The sequence below is a fragment of the Schistocerca cancellata genome, chromosome 3 (assembly GCF_023864275.1).
Source record: "Schistocerca cancellata isolate TAMUIC-IGC-003103 chromosome 3, iqSchCanc2.1, whole genome shotgun sequence".
Classification (NCBI taxonomy): Eukaryota; Metazoa; Arthropoda; class Insecta; order Orthoptera; family Acrididae; genus Schistocerca; species Schistocerca cancellata.
In genome coordinates, this window is record NC_064628.1 from 867,158,715 (window position 1) to 867,184,078 (window position 25,364).

The 25,364-nt window shown below is 36.7% G+C and overlaps 1 protein-coding gene across 1 annotated transcript in view; it reads right to left on the reverse strand.

The window, feature by feature from the left end:
- Positions 1–25,364, reverse strand: part of LOC126175921 (hemocytin) — a 486,280-nt gene that overhangs the window by 67,098 nt on the left and 393,818 nt on the right. Inside the window, exons 60-65 of the mRNA XM_049922991.1 lie at positions 19,203–19,322; positions 18,083–18,284; positions 14,667–14,875; positions 8,681–8,864; positions 7,817–7,935; positions 5,959–6,073 (exon numbers count right to left, since the gene is read on the reverse strand). Of these exons, the coding sequence (XP_049778948.1) occupies positions 5,959–6,073; positions 7,817–7,935; positions 8,681–8,864; positions 14,667–14,875; positions 18,083–18,284; positions 19,203–19,322 (949 nt within the window). The remainder of the gene's footprint in view (positions 1–5,958; positions 6,074–7,816; positions 7,936–8,680; positions 8,865–14,666; positions 14,876–18,082; positions 18,285–19,202; positions 19,323–25,364) is intronic.

Consider the following 25,364-nt stretch of genomic DNA (forward strand, 5'->3'; position numbering starts at 1 on the left):
ACTTAAGTAGAGGGTATAAAGCACCCTTCACAATGAAGCAAACACAATGTAGAGGTAGTGTGCTAACACTGAACTGCAGTGCCAGTTTTCCTTAGCATTTATCCATTACTTTGCATGAATGCCATTTGACACTTTTTGCTGGCTGCTCATTAGAAGCAGAATCATATTTACCAAAGGCCAACATAAACTGAAGAAAGGTTAACATTTACACCCAGGTTATTAGCAATCAGAAAGATTTACATCAATCAGAAAGATTTACATTAATGATTGTTGCACATTTTTGTAGTTGCTTATATCAGATAGTTGTTGATGTCTGCAGTGACACATGCAAAGCACTCCAAAGGACTTTAGTACAGTACATATAAGAAAGATACATCAGTAAAATATGATTAATGAAATGTGAAATATAAATACGACCTGCCACTAGATAAAATTTGCTACATAATTTGTTAGAGGGAAGATAGCATGAACTGGGTAAACTATTTTTATTTAGCATCAAAAGTTTGTAACATAACAGTGATCAGCCATGTAATTACAGATACCATGAATGTTGACAACAACATCTTTCTCATATTTTTAATCAGCATAACAGATACATATTCACCCTTGTCTATTTTCAAGGAAATTTAATGTGCTTTTCCTTTTTAATAAAAGGAATTACAAAGCTTGTGCTTGTTCACTCCATTCTCAATGTCTCAATGAATTTATCATCTTGCCCACAACCCCAGTTGGACATTTGAGTGCTTTGGCAGTTTTATACCAATCACATTTCTTTTCCTTTGGTGTTCCTGCTGTGAATTTCTTGGATGGCAGAAGCATGTATGATATCTATATTTTCCTATCAGTAACATTACACTCTCTTTGGACCACTCCATAGCTCAAGTAACTCAAACAACAACATAAAAAGTAGACAGTATAGCAGAAGAAAGCTTTCAGTACTGCTAGTGCCTAAGCAGAGAGGACACAAACTTCCTTTGATGGTTCATTGAGAAACTGACAACCAGTGAAACATGAGCAAGAAAACAGCAAATATTAACCATGCATGACTGAATGGTGTTCACTGGTGTTCATGCATGTGAGCCTAGCATTTACACCAGAGAGAATTCTCGTTCCCTCTTGCACTGTAAAGGAGGTTTAATAATGCTGTATCGCAAGTGCTGGCCATGGTAATGAAGAAACAAAATATACCTCATAAAAATCAAATCAAATCAATACTCTTCTGAAGGATACCATTTTTACTTCCTCTTTGCTTGGCTGCTACTTGTCATACACAAAGAAAGCACACTATGACTAAGAACTATGAGTACAGGTTTGTGGTAAGGTTCTGTTTTTGACACCTTTACACTTAATATTTACACTCTTGGTTTTCATAATACATGAGGTGTGATCAAAAAATAAGAGGAATTTTTTTAATTTTGTGAGCTTTATACATCTGATTAAAAAAAAATTATCTTGCTGGTACATATGTTCCTGATGTACATCTGCATTTTCAGTTGTTTTGAATGTTTGGTTTATTGTTGAAGGTCAGAACATTTATACATGTTTTTGAGTGCTCAGTGCATTTTTACTTTAGAAAAAGGTGGAACAAAGAATCTGCACTAAATTTTGCTTGAAACGTGGAATAAAGTGCAGCACTGTATTCGAAACGTTGGCAGCGCGGAAGGGCATCCAGCCATCTCTTTCAATTAACCATGCCAAATCCTTTGTAAACACGTCAACACTCGCAAAAACTGTGGGACAAAGGTGTAAATGAAAGAAACAGGACTGTATTCGAAATGTTGACTGGGGCTTTTGGTGAATCTACTAAGACAAGAGTTTACAATTGGTACAAACATTTCAAAGAAGGTGAGAAGAAGTTCACAATGACAACTGCCCTGGGTGCTCTTGCACATCAATTACTAAAGATAGTGTTGAATAAGTAAAGAAAATGGCTCTGTAACATCACTGAATCACCATCAGGGAAGTTGCTGATGCTGTTGGTATATCTTAGACCAAAAATAGCGTCATGTAGACATAGCTCATGGATTACAGAATTACATTGATGATGATCCAGAACTTCTAAAGAAGGTTTTCACATGTGATGAAACATTGTTATATGTGTATGACACTGAAACCAAAGCCAAATTATCCCAATGGAAACTGCCTGGAGAGCCAAGACTGAAAAAAATTCAACAAATCTGATCATATGTAAAGGTTCTTCTCACTGTTTTCTTCAGTTAAAATGGGACAGTGCACTATGAGTTCCTGCTTTATAGTCATATATTCAATAAGGAATACTACCTGGAAGTTGTGCACCATCTGCATGAAGCAATCTGAAGAAAATGACTGGAATTATGGCAAAACTATTCATGAAATTTCCGACACAATAATGGTCCCATTCACACCTCAATACTTGTTCATGCATTTTTGGCAAATAACAACTCAGTTATATTGCCCCAGCCACCATATTCACTGGACATGGCCCCCTGTGACTTCATTCTATTCCCAAGGCTGAAAAGAACTATGAAAGGATGTTGTTTTGCTACTACTGATGAGATGAAAACAGAATAGCTGCAGAAGCCAAACACTATAACAAAAAGCAAGTTCCGGGAGTGATCCCAAGATTGAAAAAAGTACTGAGGCAAGTGTATTATATCTGAGGGGGATCATTTTGAAGGGGACAAAGTTGATGTTGATGAACGAAAAAAGGGTTCTTTAAGAAAAACAAAAATTCATATATCAACAATGTAGGAAAGAAAAGATAGATCACTGCTTGTCATAAAGAAGACAGGTCAAGTTGCAGACAGGTATGATTACAAGACTCTCACATGTAGCTTTCGGCTACAACCTTCGACAGTAAAGACTCTCACACACACACACACACACACACACAAGCAAGTAAGCACACTTCATTGCATTCATTCTGGACTGAGATGCTGTAGTTGGTGATCATGTGTGCATGAGGTATGCTTGTGCTTGTTTGTGTGTGTGTGTGTGTGTGTGTGTGTGTGTGTGTGTGTCACGTTACTGATGAAGGCCATGGCCGAAAACTACATACAAGTGTCTTTTAATTGTGCCTGTCTGCAACCTGATGTGTCTTCTTTACAGTAAATAGCAATATATCTTTTCCTACATTGTTAAAAATTCATGTTACTTTTTGATCACACAGAGACGTTGAAAGTTCTGAAATATGTAGATGAGATATGTATCTACATTGAGAGTTCAGACTGAAAAGACTGTAGAGGACAACTGACTACTATAATGTTGACATGTTGTAGACATTTGAATAATAGCTTACAAAAAATGATTGTAAATATCCATAGCATATGCACAAACTAAGGCCCATACCACTTCCCTGTGAAGAGTGCTGTCAAACATTTGGGATTTCTCATTCACCAAAAATTATTATGTATAATTCACATAAAACATGCAATTTAGAAATGAACTATTACCAGAGTTTGATTACAGAATTGCATCCATGTGCAAACCTGTGTGAGCAGTGTTCATTTGCTTCACTTGCTTTGCATGCATTGTGGAAGCACATGGTCGGCTGTCTGCACATTTGCCAGAGCAACAGGTAGGTGGCCCTACCATGTGGTTAAGAAAGTGGGGCAATAGGTGAAATGGTCCTGCCACAGAGCTAAGGAAACATGGACTCTGCACAACTTTATCATAATGTAACAACACTGATGGACATAACTGGAATACATTTAGAATTAGAATTTTTTCAGCTGTTAATTTTCCAAATTCTTTATAGAGAACATGAATGCTGTCTACCTGGGACTCACCACATATTACTATAGCAACTGAGCATGATTGCGTGCAATCAAAATTAAAGTTATAATTGAATACTGATTGTTAGTGAAGGTCACTAGTTTAGCCGTGGAACTAAATTTGCATGAATGAATAGTTGACGAAATAATGCCAACTTTCAGTCTGCAGAAAAAATCAAGCTGACACTAAGACATATTATGGGCAGAACAAATGGAAAGATTTACAGTGAGAAGTGGGACAACTGATTATAATTGTCAACTTATAATGTAAAAACTTTAATTCAGCTAAACTGTAGGCTCTCATGAGTAAATCAAGCAACTGAAATAATAATACTCTTTACAAATGATAATATTAACTACACTGACCGGAAAGAGAAAGGAAGTGCAAGGTGTAATGGTAAGCACAGATAGGCATTAATCAAATAATTTCTGTCTACATAATTATTCAAATAAGTACATCATTCAGATAAATTTATTTATAAATAAATTATTTGTAAAATGGATAATGAATAATGTAGAATGCCACTGTATTTTATTTATTTACTTCTTGCATAGAATTCTGTAACTACTGTATGTTACCATGGGTCAGTGCAGTTTCTATATGATAAATAACAGTTAGTGGTCTGTACAGAAATGTGCATCACTGGTTTAAGTTCCAGAATACAAAGCTAAAGGTTTGAGGTTTGATCCCACATTGGTCCTAGAATTTCTTTCATTATTTGTCACTTCTTTTGCCTTTAACAGTGAGGAAACTGCCAAGTCAAGTTGCAACATGTTGAACTTTAGGTCCCCTTCTAACTGGTTGTTAGGTCCACAGGTGGGAAGAAGCCACAGGCATTGCCACTGTATTTTATTTATTTACTTCTTGCATAGAATTCTGTAACTACTGTATGTTACCATGGGTCAGTGCAGTTTCTATATGATAAATAACAGTTAGTGGTCTGTACAGAAATGTGCATCACTGGTTTAAGTTCCAGAATACAAAGCTAAAGGTTTGAGGTTTGATCCCACATTGGTCCTAGAATTTCTTTCATTATTTGTCACTTCTTTTGCCTTTAACAGTGAGGAAACTGCCAAGTCAAGTTGCAACATGTTGAACTTTAGGTCCCCTTCTAACTGGTTGTTAGGTCCACAGGTGGGAAGAAGCCACAGGCACACCACCACTGCACTGCACTGTTCGAACTACACTTCAGATTGAGCATAGGGAGGAAAAGAGAGGGTTGTTATGAAAACTATTTCACAGGCAATAAAAAGTACATTTGTTTAATGACAAAGAATTAGAGCAATATATATCGCTGGGATTCAAATTCATCTATTACTTGTAATGCATGTTATTCACAGCTGATGACTAAATGTTTTTATTCATGTAAATGAATAATGGTTCAAATAAATATTTTTATTTGTTATTCAGGAATAGTGAATAATAATTTTTATCTGTATGTATTACTCATCAATCGAATAAATTTTCTCAACTCTGATGGTAACAGAAGTGCAATGCTCACACAGACACTGTAAATCCGCAGCCTGTGTGCAAGTGGGTGCAAGCATGTGATATCAGCATGACCATGAACAACTGCTCACTCAGTTCTGTAATGCTCACTCAGTGGTCATTATGCAAGGCAGCATGTGCCATCTTCAGCAAGTTCTGCCATCCTTTACAGGATATTCATGCTCTCTGTTCTACACTCCAGCTGCCTTCAGACCACTCTGATCAGCCATGCAGTTGTAGGGCTCTAATTTGGTGCAGAGTGAATTTTTTGTACAGTTTTTAATACTTTACAACAGATAGTATGCACATCATTGATAACTGGAGTGACTGATATAAATTTGTCACAGACAGCTTCCGTAACATAATTAAAACAAATTAATGGACTGTTGGTTGAAGCGCATGAGCCTTCAACTAGTCTATGATGGTGGTACCTCTACCGATTAACTGATGAAGACAGTTCAAAACATTCAAAGGTGATCTTTCAAACGTAATAAGAAATGATATCTTGTTTAGTGTGTACTTTTTTTGCAATGGTAAGAAGATAATTAGGATGAATTTATTCTGAATTTGCAGTAAATATGTGTAAAAATTATGTAAATAGTCAAGTGTGAAGTCATAGAAGCATGTAAATGATACATTAGATCATCAAATCTATAAACTAGTGAGATAAGTATTTTATCAGTGATACAAGAAACTAATAATACAACAAGTATTTACCTTTGCAACTGCAAGTGGTGCATGCATCAGGCTTCCATGTATCTCCATCAAAGTGACCCTCATCATCACATGGAGAACAACGAGCCTCGTCAATGCAAGTTCCATTGTGCAAAACCTGTAAAATCAGTTTTCCATTATTGCATTTTACCTGCTTTTCCTCAGGAACTAAAAATCATTTTTCTGAAATACTGTGAACATTAAATATTGTTTTGTACATGTGTTGGCATATAATTATTAGTAGTTATCCGTTTCCTTCTGCTCCATCTTCATAAGTGTATTTCGATTTTTTTATATAACACTAATAGGACTTATTTCCTTGACTTATGGTGAGAGACAGATGATAATGAAACAAAATTGCTGGTAACCACATTTAACTAATTCTCTTTAACAATGGCATAAGGGACAGAAACTAAGAACACACAACAAAATAAAAATGCACTTTATTCACTAAGGCAGGCACTACAGGCACTGACAGACATTAGCTTTAAGGCACAATGAATAGGCAGCTTACAAAATTAATTAAGCCATACAAAACTAATCCTTCTGGTCATCAGGGAATGGTCAACAAATACTGATGATGTTGACGTGACAGTCACAATCTCTCCCTGAATTTGCAATAAGTCTGTGGTATAAGACATATGTCCTGGAAAATTAAAACTTAAATATGTTGGTAGTAGTGACCATTTATAAAGGTGAAGGTAAATAGGTAAATCTATACTTGCACCCCCCATTTCTGTAATTTCAATTTGTACAGGGACCCTTGAGAAAGCATCACATAATAGAACTTAGTCCCAATCTCTGATAGTAATGTGTTGAACATCTCGCAGTCTGGCTTCTAAAATAACTTTCCCATAGAGAAAATCATTTTTATGCCAGAAACTAGGTTCTCATACAGTGGAAAAATAAATTCTATCCTTTTGAAATTTTCTGTAACTATATCACAGACTTTGATTATATAGATAATAATTAAAATATTGTGGTATCAATAGCAGCACATTAATATGACTCAAATTTCTACATAACACAAACCAAAGGGTTACAAGGACAAATGTCATTTGAATAGTATACACCAAATTTAGAGTGGAGTAAAACTATCAGGGTATTCCATCAAATTATATACTTGATATTTGTCATGTGCATTTTATTCACTTACACACATGGCATATTAAAGCAATCAAAGGGTTTTTCAAAAACTGCTGTAGCATCTGCTCATGACATGAGTGTGTCTGCTGAAGTACTGAAGTATACTGTACCAGGCAAAAGAAAGAAGAATGAACTCACAATTGATTCAGAACAAATAAAACAGCTTCTAATTTTGCAGACCCTTGCATTAAGCAATCTGTAAGTGTTAATAATGACTTACAGGTTACAAATAAAAAAAATTTTGGTCACTTATGATGAAATTCCATTGATGGAAATAGGTGACAAATCAAAATGGAATCAGCATACTCATAAGCAGATAAAGCACTGGTCAGTTTTAGCAGTTCCCATATCAGTTTAGGAAGTCTTCTTTAACCTAGTGCAGATTAATTTTATTGTGGTACAGACTGCACACTTTGCAGGGTATAATGTATATTTCACACCCCCTCCACCCCTCCTCTCCAGAGTGTTTCTTTGATTTTATTATAAAACAGTGTTTGCCACTTCTCCCATAGTGTTTGTTTTAATCATCTGTCTCTAAAGTGTAATTCTAAGATTAATATATTTATACCTTCAAGATTTGTCATGTGATTTACAGTTTTTCTATGTGTGGCAAACTGACAAAAAAACTGAATACGGGCATCTCAGCATAACAATGGAAATATCATGGATTGTGCAGAAGCAATAGTGAAAACAAAGCAAAAATGGAAAGACCTACCTGTCCTTCTGGACAAAAGCATCCTTCTTTGGTACCCAAGGGGCATTCAGTATCATTGTAAGTCTTGTAATTGTCACACGTCTTTACACAACCAGAACCACATGCACGGTAGACCATACCTGTGGCCAAAATACTTCAGTTATACACAATTATGTGAATAAATGTTAAATAAATAAAGTGTAATATTTTCTCATTATGACTAACGCTTTCAAGGCAAATTCGCACATTTATTGAGAAAAAAATTAATATATGTGGCTGGAAAAATTAATATATGTGGAATTAATATATGTGGCTGTTATTTACAGAATCAGTTTTTTTTGTGTCAAGCTAAGTGTAACATAATCACTGGACATGTTTAGGTATAATGACAATGGTAATAATTAACTGCACCTGGCAAATAGCCTCCACAAGACTACACCTTGACAATAAAGTTTTGAAGTAAAGGAGAAATGCAGTCATCAATAAAATGTAAGCCAATGGATTTGTTTCTTATAGAGAGCCTTAAAATTTCTTTGAGAAAACACACAGTACTCATTTGCTTCTTAAATATGCAGTCTACTTCTATTGGTACTAAATGGATGCACAAATAAATGTATACTATAAATATTCATGTTTCCCCATGACTTCTTCACTCCTCGATTCAGTAGTATTGCTTATTACTAGGATAATTTGTCTACTATACTGATAGAAAAAGTAGAAAATGAGGAAATTAAGAAAATGAAGCATAAAAAACCTTAAGAAGTAGGGGCCTAAGAGATTTTCAAAAACTGTGATTTTGTTTGCAGTAGCATCTAACCCATAAGTATATCAGAGCAGTAGCATCTCAATCGAATGCACTCAGCTATATGTAGTAGGAGAACATACCAGGTGGACACACAAAAGGACACCGTGATGGTGAACGCCAGTCCACACACAGCCCTTGCTGTGTACATTTCCGGACATATGCTTCCATATCCCTGCAAGCAGCATCCTCCTTCTCTAATGTGTGACATATATCAAACTGGCAGGCAGTCACAAAATCAGTAGGGGCCCCGAGCAACTGACGGCACTAAAAGACAAAAAAATTAATCTATATTATGTGCATATCTTTCACACAAATATCTGAAATGACTATGTTAATTGTACAATCTACTTTTGTACTGCATTGTTACTAATTTCATTAATTATGTCACTAGAATAACAGGACACAACATCTTATAATTACACATGAATAATGAACAGAAATAATTAGATATGTCAACTCTCCATGCCAACTTTCTAAATTCACTCCAACTTCTTATTCTATTTGAGCACTTGACATCTGGTTATATTACTTGTGGACTGCACCACTGTGACACGGCCACAGGCTCTTGGTGGTTTCTTGGAAGAGAGCATTACCAATCCCCTTTCCCTCCCTTCTGCAAACCAAGTTTGTTATTTATTTCTTATGATCTCATTGTCAACAAGCCACTAAAGCCTTAATACTCCTTCTTTCCTTCATTTTCTTCAGATCTGAATGTGTATGTCAGAGATGTACTACTTGACTACATCAGGATACATAACTAAACAATTAACTTAATGACTTTCAGATTACTGCCTACCAAAACATATTCCGTGCTGATTGTGTGGCATCACAAAATCTGTCTATTGTCCCTTATTATAGTAAATAAATGGGTCTATTTAAAACCCAAATCTCTCCATCCTAGTATGCCCTCATTTAATAACAATGGATATCACTCCAATGTGAAAATCAAAGTTCTTTTACTTAAACTGAAATAACATGGAAATAGTCAACACACATTAAGATGGTAGTTCTTAAACAAGTTTAATGTATAAAGCAAATATATCTATCATGGGCTGAGCAAATAGATAATCTCAAATGGAACACAACTATTATTAAAGGAAAGGTGAGGGTTCAAAGGCTGCCATACCTATTGGCAGGGAGTGGGGTGGGGTAGGGTGGGGAACTGCAGCTGAGATGACAGTGGCAGTGGTGTTGCTAGAAACATACTACTTTCTCCTAAGTACTGCTGCCATAGCAAGCACAAAGATAAAATTAGATTAATTACTGCACACACAGACACACTGAAGCAGTCATTCTTCCTGCAATCTATATGTGAATGGAACATGAAGAAACCCTAACATGTGGTAAAATGGAAAGTATTCACTGCCACAAGCACACTGTAGATCACTGTGAATAATGATGATGAAGATGAGGAAAATGCACAAGAATTCAGACATTCTGATAAACAATTATGAAAAGAGTGACACTCAGGAAATAATGTTAGTTGAGTTGTACAAAACCTTGTGACAGGCTGGTCCAACATTTCCCTATGGGGAACTTGTACACATAAATGTCTGTCAGTTTACCTGTGCACAAGTGCAGCAAGATAGGCTACCCTGTAGTAACTGCAATGTGTTCCTGCCTTGTTCTGTCGTATGTGTTATTCATTTGCTCACCCCTGCCAATGGGTAGTGATTTCTGAAGTACGAAGAAAAGAAAAATGCAAGTAAATGATTGTGTTTCACATCCAATTGGGAAAGGAGTCATAAACACTGAGTCAAATATACAAGGAACTTGACAGTAATAGCTCACTCATCAGTATCATACTGCAGTCCTTCTAGCCTGGTCAAATTCACATCAAATTGGGAAAGGAGTCATAAAGCTGTTGTATCTTTTTCTGAGGCAAGTTGGCTCATAGCTGTTGAATGGTCATTGAAACCTGGATAGCGGCACTGAGATGGAGTTGACTTCTGAACTGGTCCCACACATGTTCTATCAGGACAGATCTTGGGATCTTGCTAGCCGTGGGAGTACTTCAAAATCAAGTAGACAGTTCGTAGAGACTGTGCTGTATGTGGATTATCCTTGTCCTACTGAAAATGGCACCACAATACTATTTGATGGGAGGTAACCAATGAGGATGCAATATGTCCATCACATACCATTGTTTTATCAGAGTACCCTCAATTGCTACCATTCGTGACCTTAAGTTATGCCTGATGGCTCCCACACCATGATGCTGCTGTGCCGCTCCAAAATATGGAAGAAAGGAACTTTTCCACAGGTCATCACCAAACACACTGACAATGGTAATTCACAGCAGTACAAAACCAAGATTTGCCACTGAACACAATGCAGCATCATTCATCAGCAGTCATACTTCCCAGTCGTGGCATCACGCTAAATGCAGCCATTCATGTTATGGTTTTTACTGCAGCCTATGCATGGGACAATGTTTCAGTAGTCTGGCAGTTGCTAGTCTCCAACAAATGTTGTGGGATATCACAAAATGTTGCAAGGAGTCCATTACTTGTTCACAGATGGCAGGTAAAGATGTGAAGGGATTACAATTCACTCAGTGTGCAAAACTCTGATCCCATCATGCAGTGGTCAGATGTGGTCGACTGTAATGATGAGGAGTATGCCTGCCTTCAGGTTCCCCCAATGTCGGGTCACTCGCCCATCTGCAGGCTCCACAAATCTGGATGTTGCATAATTTGACCAACCAACAAAATGGAAACATGCACTGACACCCTTTTCAGACTATCAGTTGTTGATAACCCTGTCTCACACAATTACGTGGCATCTCCATGTCCTTCACAGGGATCACTAACACCTGATGCTGTTTGCACCCCTTATATATTGTATGTGCCTTGGAACAATGTTGAACACAGACAGCACTCATCCGCTCTGGTGGGGATTCCACCTATCGCAGAGAATCACAACTCTAATCGTTTCCACACCCCCTGATGGTGTGTACAAGTACAAAGTTTGATCATGCCTTCTGGGGGCTTCAGTTTTTTATATAAAGGATAATTCAAAATGATCTATGCACTTTCAAGTAATTGTAAAACACATATGTATTAAGGTTAGATATTATACGGTAACATGTATGGATACAACAATTCAAGATTTCCTTTTTTTTTCTTTTTTTTTCTTTTTCGTTTTTTTTTTCTTTTTTTTTTTTTCTTTTTTCTCCAACAATACGGCTGCCAGACCAACTGAGGAGCCATTTTGCATCATGATGTTATGCAAGAGCAAGTCCACAACTACAGTGCATCTGAAATTCAGGACCACTTATAACAAGGCTCCATCTGCCAGACAAGTCCATTTATGAAAGCATGCCTAAGTTCAAGGAAGCAGGATGTCATTGTAAAGGCAGCTTGTGACTGACATTGATGCAGACACTTCGGGATGCATGTGGGTCAAAATGACAAATAGACTAGTCGTGTGTTGTTTGACTAACAGTTCACAAACTGAACATTTGTGAACATCTCACAAAAAACTTCTTGATTTGCTATTTCTATATCATTTTGAATAACCTGTGTACATTGCCAGGAAAAAGTGAAGTGCCCAGAAGACATTGTCAGATGTCTATGTAATTTTGTACACGGGGAACTTAAGTTTTCGAAACCCTATTTATTTTATCAAAATTTTATTATTTAGGCCAGTACAAGGTGGTTAGATGGGACAGGAAAAGAAATAAACAGAAGAGCATAAATGGCCTGGGGTGCTTTTGAGAAAGTAAATAGTGTTTCTGAAACTAATCTTCTGATGTGTCTGGAATAGAAAGTTAACAATGAGGGTGTGGAACCAGCTTTGACTTATGGCTGTGAGACGTGGAGCTTCAATGCAAAAGCAATGTTGCAGTTTTTGTGAATGTCTCAATCATCTGAATCAAGAGCCAAAACCAACCATATCAGATACAATTGCCATGATAGCTGAACAGAACTGCAACTAGTTCATAGCATGTAGATTAAGTTTTAATCTCACAAAGATTCACAATTTAAAACAAATAAAATTGACACTAAATGACACTCTATGTGTAAAATTCCTTGGTGTTCAGCTACATGGCATGCAAAAATGGAACCAATTTACAGGTAAACTATTCAGGAAACCATTTTGCATGTAGTAGAATCTCTCATTCTGTTAACTTGAAAAAAATTATGTTGTTTTAGTTTGTATACTTTTACTCTTTGTTTTCATTTGGAATGATATTCTGGACCAATGAACTCAAAGTGAACAGCAAGAATACTGCACAAAGTAGGTAACTGAATATCTTGCAGGGGCATCTTCAAATGTCTTATAATTCTTACACTAATTTCCCAATATTTTTACATCTATATGAAGTATGTCATTAGCAATAAAAGTTAGTTGCTGAATAGCATTTTGTATTCTGGTACAGATGGTTTCAACAAGTTAGGAATTATTTTTAATTCAGAAGCAACTTAGAAACATCCCTTATTAATCACTTCTACAAATTAACTAATTGTATAGAATCAAGAATTGAAGACATACATAATCTGCATGACAAGCAGCAATATTTACTAGGAAAAGCCACCTATGTTACAGCACAATTGTTAATGTATGATAAATGTCAAAGTTGTAATGTAGATGTTAAAACTGGTAACAGAAAATAAAAAACAACAATTTAATATGACAGGTGGCACTAACTCTTCATCAGACATAAAGCAAAACATTCTATAAATTCTAAAGAAAATTGAAATACTTCATAACTTAAAATCTAAAACTGGTAAATTACAAGTTGATTTTAATGGTTTCATTTTGCAATATTTTGTAGTCTCACTAAATAATATATGATTTATCAAACTTTACTTCTTCTTCCCTCAAAAATGCATCTTCATTTTTAGAAACAACTCTCTTTCTTCCCATAGAATAGATTACTACTAGCAGTATTTTATCTTTTTAAATATGATGTGAAAATTCCTAGTGTAGTGATGAACTACAGAATTCCCCTATATGAAAGTTGTAGAAATATACAACAATACAATACTAGCAGTAAAAACTATCTTTGATCTGCATCTCCCTCTAGTGAATTTAACTTTGGCACTGGATGACAGCAATACTCAGACACTGATAATCTGCCCGCTGAAATAAATTGCTTGAGAAGCATTACAGTTTCCATGCAAATTAAAGTTGTTTCCCCTTAAGAACTTCTTCCATAGAGGAATTCTTAAATAGAAATAATTGGTCAGTTACAAACATCTAAATGGCTAGTGTGTAGCCACATAAATACACAGGTCATGTCAAATGAAAGAGCAACTCAAAGAGTTTTACCAAGAACCTTATAAATGTTCAATGTGACCACCATTTGTCACACGGCACACATTAAGTCTATAGCCGAGTTCTTCCCAAATGTTAATAACTGTGTCTTCAGTGATTGCAGCAACAGCTGCTTCAATCCGGTTTCTTAATTCAAGGAGGTCTGTTGGTAGCGGAGGCACGTACACACGATCCTTGATGACGCCCCAAAGGAAAAAATCGCATGGCATTAGGTCGGGTGAATGTGGAGTACATGCAAAGCAAGCCCTGTCATTGGGCCCCTGGCAGCCTATCCAGCACTTGGGTACAGTGAAGTTCAACCAATCGCATACTTCACTGTGCCAGTGTTCACATTGAACATTTATAAGGTTCTTGGTAAAACTGTTTGAGTTGCACTTTCATTTGACATATCATTTATAACTGTGAGTTTAATGTAATAAATATTACAAACATTAAAACCCCTATATTCATTTATAAACACCCAGTATATTATATCCTAACTGTCTCTGTAATCGTTTGTACAACTGACACAGTCCACTTCATAAATTTTATAGTGGATATGATCCATGGAACATGGAATTATCTGACTGAATTTTATGATTTAACTGCAATGCATGCTTAACTGAGGGAGGACAGAGACAAATACAACCATTTGCAAAAGGCCCTTGTATTTACTTACCATTATAGATGACATATACAGATATGTGAATGAAACATACTGAATATACCACAAACCTGCGTTTTAGAAGTAAACCCAAAAAATTCAAGTTCACAAAACTGCTTTGTAACAAAAATTAATAATACCTGTCCGAATACTTCAGCAGTAATAAGCTCCATACACGGGTCCTGGTCAGGTGGCAAGGTCTCACAAGGTGGCTTCTTTTCAATTGACTTGCATTCCATTTCATTCTTGACATCTTCTGTCAACCAGCTTTTACCAAATTCATCTATGTCTTCTGTCAATTCACCAGATTTTACTTTAAAGTCATCATGTGGATTTCTATTACAGTCCCCTTCACAATAAAATAAAATGATTGAATTAGTACAGCTGCTAAAGTGATAGAAGACTGACAAAAGATAATTTTGCTATAAAATTAATAAATGATGGAGTTGTCAGTATTCTAAATGGTAATTACAATCAAGTAAGCAATTTTGTGTACATACTATGCCATCATGTAGAAAAGGCATTTTTTGAACCAGCAAACTTTTCAAGTTTAGAAGTTACAGAAATGAGAGTTACTAACTCAAATTAGTTTCAACACTGAATCCATGAAGATCTACACCAACAATCTCTCCCAAGCTTTCCTCTTCTGCAACTAAGGCATGTATTTTACTTACAGACATATTTCTCAGGTAGTAGTCTCCTATCATCCTTTGACTAAAACAGCATCCACTTCCAAAAAAATCAGTAGTTACCCAGTAACACTGGGCCAGAAATGTCTCAATACATTACTCCATCAGGACTATGTATCTCTCCTTGATAGCTTCCCCACACCACCCATACATCCTTGTCATACCATATGACACTCCCAAATTAAAATCCTTATCCCATGATTCTTACATGTGCAATCATCCGCATTGTGAAATCTGCCCCATACACCCACCCACTGCCCCTACTCCAGCCCTCCCAGTAGTAAATCCTACAAAATAAAAGACAAAGCAACTTGGGAAACCATACATGTTATTTATCAACTGATACATGTCCAGTGCACGGCATTTTATATAAGAATGACCACCACTACGCTAGCTGAGTACATTACATACATGGACATGGAAGAATTGTCCATTTTAGGGAGACATCCAGTTCCTAGTTACTGAACATGGTGTCCCTCATAACGCAAGGGACCTGAGTGCCTGTTACACAACACAAGCTAAATGGATCTTCTCACATCCTGAAATCCTCCTTGACTTCACCCCTGTTAGCATAATCTCCCCCCCCCCCCAATTTTTTTTTGCTATTATCATCTTTTTCATTTTTGTCTTGTCTATTTTTTTCTTTATTACCTTTTACTTTTTCATTCTTCTTTTCCTCCATTCCCTATCTCTGACCGTTTTTTCCCTGTCTCCTTTTGCTCCTCATTGTCAACCAGGCAATTCTCTTCTTCCCAATCCATCTTTACTCCTACATCCTCATCCTCTCTGGTCTTTGACCTCCTACCTTCCCTGGTTGCTGACTCCAGGGGGCCTCTCTCATTCTGTGGTCAGAGTTGTGTACTCTTCCTGTATCTTCCCCAGCCGGTTCCCCTTTCCGCCATAAGGAAGGAACTAATAGTTCCAATAACCAGTGCATTTTTGTGCATTTTTATGTGTCTACTGGCAGTAGTACATACTGGCAGCAATTCTATCTGACAATTTTATAGAACTGAAATTTGCTTAATTCATCTAACTCATGCAAAGAAAAAATTATTACAGAACAGAGGAACCTGTAAGAGTCTGATAAGACAAATTTTAAAGATATTTATTAACGGATATCTTCTAAACAGTGTGAGCTGCACTTGGAATGTTTATTTACCAAATTTGTATTTTGGTATGTTACCCGTCATCAGTGGCACCTGATACAGAGGAACAAACAGCTGTATGTACATCAATATTTACAACATGCCAATTGTATGTATAACAGCAGAAATATACACCTATTTACATTACATATATCTACAGAGTGACATATGTGTCAGTTAATACAATAGGACATGAAATCCATCTTCTTGCTGTGTATGTTCTTGCTGTCAAATCTTAGGCAGTGACAATTCTTGATCACATCTGACATTAACTTTCATATAGTGTAAACATGGAACTAACAGGTCAAAGAGTCTGCATTATCTGTTTCTTCATATTTATATACATATGTGACATGTACTCATATAAATGAAATATAATCTTTGGACAATTTGTATATGAAGATAGAAAATCCAAAACGTATAAAATTACAAATTAATCCAATAAATCATGTGAAATTAGACAATTTTACATGCAGTATAGGAAGACACCAAACTGCACTTAGCCATTTAAAATATTGTTGAAATTTATTACATACAGCTTATCTGTTTGTTCATTAAGTACGTTGTCCAGTTGTTTCATCATATTAGTGTACATTTCAAGGCAGATTATAAAATATTCTAGAAGAAATTATAAACATAACTGTGCAGTGCCTCTCCAAAACATCAGAAGAAAGGGGCCTCTTCCAAGGCACTCCCATACTCAGCAACGATTGCCACAAACACAATGCAATGCCAGTCATCAGCAGTTAAAACATCCCAGTTGTGGCATCTCTCAAAATACAGTTGTTTGTGTTATGTCAATAGCATCTTATGAAATTGATGGTAATTCCCTGGTCCAGATACTACTTGTCATCAAAAAGTGGTGTTTGATAACACAGAAACTTGCTGGGTGGCCCTTACTTGATATCAGATGACAGTTGCAGATGTGAAAAGTTTACCGTGTGAGTGGTACACAGTACAGCAATCCCCCCTTGTGGTAGTCAGATGCGGTCAATTAGAACCTTGAGTATGCCTACCCTCAACTCCCATGCAGTTCAACATTGGGCCACTGTCATGTCTGAATGCCTCACAGATCTGGATACTGCACAATTCAACCAATCCACTGGATGGAGAACTCTCAGTATGGTTCCTTTCAAACTCTGTAAGGTAATGATAAGGTTATCTCACACTACTGTGCGCATCTCACAGTGATCACGTAACATCTGATGCTCTTCACGTCCCTTGCAACTCAGGTCATTTACATACATGCTGATGATGTGAATGTGTATGAAGTTACATTGACATTCAACCATTACAAACATGTCACTCAGACCCCGTGATGAGAGGGAACCACCTGTGGTCTGAACAAGCTGCTCTTCCTTTCTAAACTTTCCCAGTCTATCCCTCTCTCCTCCCAAAGGAAGAAATTATTATTTGCAAAAGATGGGATACTGTATGTACTTATGTAAGTGCCTATCAGCAGTACTGGTATTTCTCTTGAAGGTAAGGAATGAAAGCAATTCCATCTTTGTGTTTGGCATTAATGTATCAACGAGCTCTTGCGGTTTTTATAATATTCGTTTCTCCATTAAAGTACCTAAACAAAACCACTTAAACTGTAAATAACAAATGGAGGATACCTCTTGCTGTGCATACGTACTATGAATTAGTATTTGTATTCTGTTAATAAGATAACAGTTAAGTAGTAGGATAAATTGATATTGTTTATAGACTGATCCTTACCACAAAGTCCCTCTACTTTTCCTCCGTATGTATGAGAAGGTAAGCGGACGTTGAATCCAAAACTTCTATGGAAATAAGATACTTCCAGCTGGATGGAAGGAATCAGAAGGGTCAGTTCAGTCTTATCCAGTTCTTCTAGAATAATCCAGTCAAGATGCACGGGGAAATTATTAATCAGTGAGCCATCAATTGTAGTTAAAATCTGTGAAAACACACAAAAATGTAATCTTAATGAAATAAACCCAACAATAGTTAACATTCTGTCTATTAACATGAAATGTAAAGTTCACAATGAATAACTTCGTTAAGTACCACTGTAATGCAACTATTTTGTTCAGCTCAAATATTAAGCAATAAAATAAATTTATCCAGTCAGTCTAGCCATGGAGAAGCGATTATTTGAAACCAAAGATTTCTTAAATAGCTAATGCCAATTAGAGATTTTTAAAGAAAGGAAAATACATTTAAATACATTTCTTTTATGAAGTGTCAAGGTTGAGGAGAGAGGCCATCATATGTCTGTAGGCACTGATAGGGAAGTGAACGTGTTGCATACATATGTCTGGGTATATTCCAGTGGGAGAGAACATGTACTGAAACTACTGACATGTCAGTTAAAAGTTGCATCTAATATGAGACTGAAGATAATTTTCAGATTTTGGCACACTCATTTTTTTTCCTTTATGTACTCTGAATCATCATGTTGTCTGTTTATGTTTGGTGTTCACTCATTCATACATCAGTTTCACAAATCCCATGCACACACAAAAATGGGTTCATAAAATGGATGAAGACACAAAATATACCATTTAATTTAAACAGTGTGTAAACAGAAACTTTTCTGTGCCTTGAAAATTGCCAATAGAGAAATAGTTATCATGGAAAGGCTTAAATGATGGCAAAGGTAAATAAAAATGCAAAACTATTTTGTTAACTGAAAGTGGTATAAAAAAGCATCTAAATAATTTGTGAGGCAGATGATGAACAAATGAGAGAGAACTAAGACAGTATGCAACTTTTGGTTTAAAGTGCAATGAGAAAGTAGTATTTCTGGTAACAGTTGAGCTAAAATTACAATCTTTAGAAAAAGAAGATCTTTTGTTGCAATATGGTAAAATACCTCTTCTATGTTATCTTGATTTCTTCTGATATGTACAACATGCTGTTTATATAGCACTTTAACTTCTTCTGTACAGGTTGAGCCTTGTTCATGCATGCATTCCTTATTTGTGACTATGACCTGTAAGCAAAAAACACAAAATGTTTAAATAGTGCCTTCATAGTTCTTCTAGTTTTTTGAGCTGTGTTGATGAGATGGCAACAAGAGGGCAAATTAAGATTTGACACACCATCCACATCATAGTTGATAATAACAGAGTACAAGTTCAGAATGGGAAAGTATAGGGAAGGTAATCAGCTGTGCCCATTCAAGGGACTATCCTGGCAGTTGCCCTACAGGATTTAGGGAGATCATGGGAAACATTAGTTGGAAACGGTGGGTGGATGTTTGAACAGATATTCTCCCAAATGCATGCCCAATGTCTTACTTCTGCACCATTTCAGTGGCAACAAAAGGAAAATTAGATACAGCTCTGTGTGGTTTTCAGCTGTTGCTCATTTGATACAGAGATTATGATAAAGAAATTTATATAAAAATTGTACTAATATTATATTTTGCTACAACCAATTTTAAAAAACTTTGTAAAAATCAGCTGTGGTTGGTTCTTACACTACAAAGTCAAGTTGAAGCTGGTTTGTGAAACGACAGTTAGAAGCACACTTTTCTGCTAAAGATTGCTATGACAGGATAGCATTTGTCTAATCAATGCAATAAGAAAAAGCTAAGGAACACTTGTAAAGGACCCAGTACAATGAAGGATTAAGTATTAAGGATTAAGTGTGTGTGTGTGTGTGTGTGTGTGTGTGTGTATGTGTGTGTGTGAGAGAGAGAGAGAGAGACAGACTGACAGACAGAGAGAGAGAGAGAGAGAGAGAGAGAGAGAGAGAGAGTTAAAGCTGACAACATTGAAAGGATGTGAAGGTAAGTTTTTGAAACTCATGATTCCGTATAACAGTTTCATAGCCTTCAGGGCTTATACTATCAAAGCAGTAATTTGAATATCTGGATTCTCACTTCAAATGCACATGTTGGCATACATTCAACGTACTCTTCCCAAATGTGGTGTACAGTTGGTCATACGCCACTAGCATTGCAGACTGATGGGTCCTGGAGTCGGAATCCATGGATCAAAGGGCAGTGCTTAATATGGAGGTTACACAGAAGGACTATGTTTCATCACAAAGCTGGAAGGAGCTACAATACAGGCAGGCAGTATAGAAGCTGGAAGGAGCTATAATACAGGCGGGCAGTGTACCTCACCTCTGACCACTTCTTTTTCCAGTGATGTTGTGTCTTAATGATAATATCACGGTTTGCAGTTAAACTTAATACTGTATGTGTATTATGCAGGTATGCTCAGCTGCTGTCGATGGTTACTTCATTTAATCTGAAAAACCATATTTGTGAAATCAAAATAGTGCTCCACCCTATGCACTGTAACATGCAAAGGCAGCCAATCTGGTACCACTGGTGGTCCTCCTGAGGCGATCCGGTGTGTGAGAAGAGTTCTGTGATGAAACATAACAAGTTTTAATTGGTGCCAAGCATGTTCAATCAGGCTCATCTCAACTGATATTACAAGCTGTGTCACTCAGTTGATTTCTGCCTCTGAAGGAAGGAGTATATTCATCAAGCACAATGTGCACAAAATTATCCGTTTGAAAGATGACTCCACCACCAAAGTACTGGCCATGGGCTGGACAATAGGTTAGAGGACCCTGTTCCAATACTGCACAGTCCTAAAATTACCATCAATAGTGATAGGAGATGTCTGGCATCCAAACATATTACTGGCAAAAAACATGATTGACCCTTCTCCCTGATAAAACAATGGGTGCCTGGCTGTGTTCACTCTTGTACAACATCTGTCAGGACCTAAACAAATCTTGAATTCACTGGTGAGGCAAATCCTTTGTCAACAATCCAGATTTCATTCAAAGTGTTCCCTTGTCCATCTTTTTCATGTTCCACAGTGATGGAAGGTGAAGGAGTGTATCATGCTATAAATAATGGATGTGTAAATTCCAATATCATGTTGTGCACCATCTTAGCCACAACACAGCTCTCCCAGCTTTTTCCTAGAAGGAAGCAAGCAGTTCTGTTGCATACTTCTCAGGATACTTATGAGACTTAATGTGTCCTGTACAGTGGTCACCAAATGGTGTTGCTGCCTGGGGATGACCATTACAGCACAGAGTTTTGGTGTTTTGTTTCTAATGATTCTGGTTGAACATTTGAATGATGTTGCTGTCATGTACAACAATTTGGTGGGAAACTTCCTGTGTTGACAACATGCATGGTCTAAGCTTCAAATGATACTTTCAGGTATGTTGATATGCTGCACAGTGTACAAAATCTGTATGTCGTGTGTATGGCTTGAGACGTAATGCACTCCACTGAGAAACATGAAACCTTTGTTCTGAGCAATTTTGATAAAATGCTCCTTTACCCTGGTTTATAAATGGAATTAAAATACATATATTAATTGATATCCTTTGTCTTCAGCAGTATCTAATTTCAACAAATAATGAAACTATGTATATCATATGATGATCAAACATAGTCTCTAAAGATGTCAAGGGCCTTACCATTAGCACAAAAATAAGTAAGATAACTGTAAATGTATGTATTCCACATTCCTCCAGAGCAAATCAAATGTCTTGTGGATAATTTGGTACCTTTCTCTTGGGCACCAAAGCCTTCTCTTCCAATGAATAGTATATTCATAGAAACAATTAAAATTAATGTATTAGGTACAATATAATTAATGTTAACACAGTAGTACTGTTATATTACTTTGTATCAAGTCTTGCTGACCAATGTACTAGACACTGGAGAAACTGGAATCACACAAAAGCCATATAAAACTGAAGCAGACACATTCTGTGCAGAGTGTGGCGCTTAAATCCGGACAAATTTCAATTTGAATTTCCCACCATTTCGTATTTTGGTCATAGGTAGTGACTGGTATTCTTGAAAGCCATAGGCATCAAGTAAACAGTCAAAACCTCAAAATGGCCATGACGTTACGGCCAATTGAGGAGCACATCTGAAGAGCTGCAATTATTGAAAATTTTTGCAGTGAGCATTCACCCACAGAGGTAGTTTTATTCTTCAAGTACCCGAGATCAACTGTTTATCATTTTGTGGGCAAGTATAATGCTTCGTAGAAGTCTGGGGGTTCCCAACCTATGTGTTGTGTCCAGTGAGGGGAAGTTTACCTGCAGGTTTAGACAAACATTGTGAAATTGTGGATGGTAACTGTGGCCTCAGGGAGACAATATGTTTTACAACAGGGTGGTGATCCAGTTCACATGAGCCATTTAGTCCAAAACTGGCTCTTGGATAACGCTGACATGTTCTGATCAAAGGAGCTCTACCCCCTCAACTACCATGTTTGGAGCATAGTTGAAAGAGTTATCAATAAGATGAGGCACCCTAATGATGCATTTCTACGCACCACTATCCAACATCATTTGTGGATATGGTCAGTGCAGTTTTCAAGAATGCATGCGATCGCTTCAGGACAAGACAGGAAGTGGTCATTGTGGCTGAAGGGGTCGCATCAAGTAATGTTACTCTTGAAAGATATCACTGCTTATATGCAAAAGGATTTTCATTTTCATCATTATTTTGTTTTAATAAATTTGCTTTTAAAAAAAGTTTCATTTGTCTAGATTTAAGTGCTTCACCCTGTATACTGCCGGTATTGTGGCTAATGCCCCTGAAGATGTTAAAAAGCTTAAGGGGCTTGGTTTTCAGTTCCCTAAGGTGGGGTAACAACAATAGTTTATAATCAAATAAAAGGCTTGCAAACTTCACTGAATCTTTCAATTTCATCAGAGTGCAATTTGTTAAAAAGCAAATTGATGAAATCTGCTTTAAGAATGTATGATGACAATGCACACTGATCAATATGGTGTTCTTAACCTTTTGTTTTACGAAACTTGCTGTTGGTGGATTGGAAAAGTAGCATAATACAGTGAAAACATCCATGAAAAAGGAGCATTGCACTTGCTTTCTCACAGTGGGTATAATGCTACTTACGACAACCAAGAAGCATAATACAGTACACTAAGAGCAATACACTGATGGATACTATACTCCATTTAAAAGTGATCTGAGATGACTTCCTCAACAACATAACTGAAGAAAGTGTGAGATATGAAGGACTGATGAATATGAGTAGAAGAGGTCAGAAGCCCAATTCATGGAACTGTCAAAGGATATTATTCTTCCAAGTAGTATAGTAGGCCTTCTGAATACTGAAAAAAACTCCAGGGTCACATGTCTATGAAGGCTTGCTGGGTAGCTAACTCCAGAAGGGTCATTTTATCAATGGTAGAAAAATATCTGTTGAACCTAAGCTGAAAGAGACTTTGGAGCTTCTTAGGTTGGGAAACACAAGGCAAAAAGCAGTTCAGTGCCCACTAGAACTTCTATCTCATGCATATAGTGACACAAATGATACAGTAACATTTTTCTCCCTGGCTTAAGGAGGGGTGCTGATATTACATCACACCAGAACACGGAGGAGTATCCTGTCTGCCAAGTGTAGTTATTCAGTATGAGAAGTTTCTTTAGCTGTGACTGATAGATGCTGTATCATCATGTAAATAATTTTATTTGGACAAGGTGCCATGTCAAATGGCAAATCCAGCTTCCACGTTGAGAATAGACAATTGTAAAGATCTCATTGTTTGGCAGTGGTGGCTCTTCACAGAAATATTATGTAACAGTATATGATTTGTCTCTCTAGCCAGTTACGACACTACCACTTCACATTATGCCAGTAAATAGGCACCCAATAATGGGACATCTCTGTCCTCTTCAAAGAATCCTCCTACTGGTTTCACATTGTAATAAGAACAATATGAAACAATTAATGGAGTTCAGGAACTTATACCATTATCTCTGTCTCCTCCCAACAATATGAAAAATTTTTTTCCTCATTTCCCAAAGGCTACAAGTTTCTCAGCAGTTGGTTAGCATTTTAATCACAAAGATGTGCACAAACCCTTTATAACAGACCAGCACATATTATTGTGCCAAGGTAAAAGTATTATTCATAGATGGGCTGCAGCCTTCCAAATGGATGCATCAGTGTTTGATGGATTACAGTTGTTTGGATGATCTTCTCAATCCTGGGTGCTGTCTCAATTTTCAAACCAAGTGGGATGGAGCAGTGGTTATAATATTGAACTAATGTTCAGAAGGACAGCAGTTCAAAACCCCATGTGATCATCTAGATCTAGGTTTTCCATTGTTTCCCTGAATTTCTTCAGGCAATTGCCAAGATGTTACTTTAAAAAGGATGGGAGACAATTGTAAAGTTTTGATTGTTTAGCAGTGGCAATCACTTCACAGAAATATTATGCCACAATTATGTGGTTTGCCTCTCTTGCAAGTTATAGCAATACCATTTTTCATTATGCCATTAACTGGGCACCCAATCCAAACTTTTTTCCATCTCTAATCATTGACACAACAGCAAACTCTAATCTTCCTTCAAAGACAGGTTGCTGGCTGATTGTACACAACCCAATTAACCTCACTGATAATGCAGTTGGAAAGCTTCCTTCAAGCAATTCTCAGACTTTGAAATGTATATAGAGCAGGAACACTATGGTTTGCAGACCTCACATTTCTTGCTACAAAGCAAGACAAAATATTTAAGAATGTCTTGCACTTTAATTTAAAAAAATATGTGTTACAAGACAAAATGAAAATATGTACAACATATCAGTGTTAAACAGAGGAATACCTGGAAAATTTGTGTACAAACAGTACTTTCAGATGCAGGGGGGAAAAGAGACGAAATTGCAACTAATTATGTTGATTTAAATAAACAAAATGAAACAGTATGGTGAAATAAATACACATTCTTTAGCAGTTGCAAAGGTAGATTTAAACTATATTGTGTAGAAATCATCATTGACAATATTCTCATTCAGAGATCAAAGGGAAACACTGTTTAATTTCAACCTAGTATGAGATTAGCTGATAGAAAGGAAAGATGTGGTTGTTTTTATTGCCATCTTGGTGAGAGTAAAGTCAGGCTTCGTGTTGCTGTAGTAAAGTGCGAGCATGGAGACTGTAAGGTTGCGGGATCAAATCCCAGCCAGACACTGGAATTTTTCAGTCTGCCTTTATGCTAGCTTT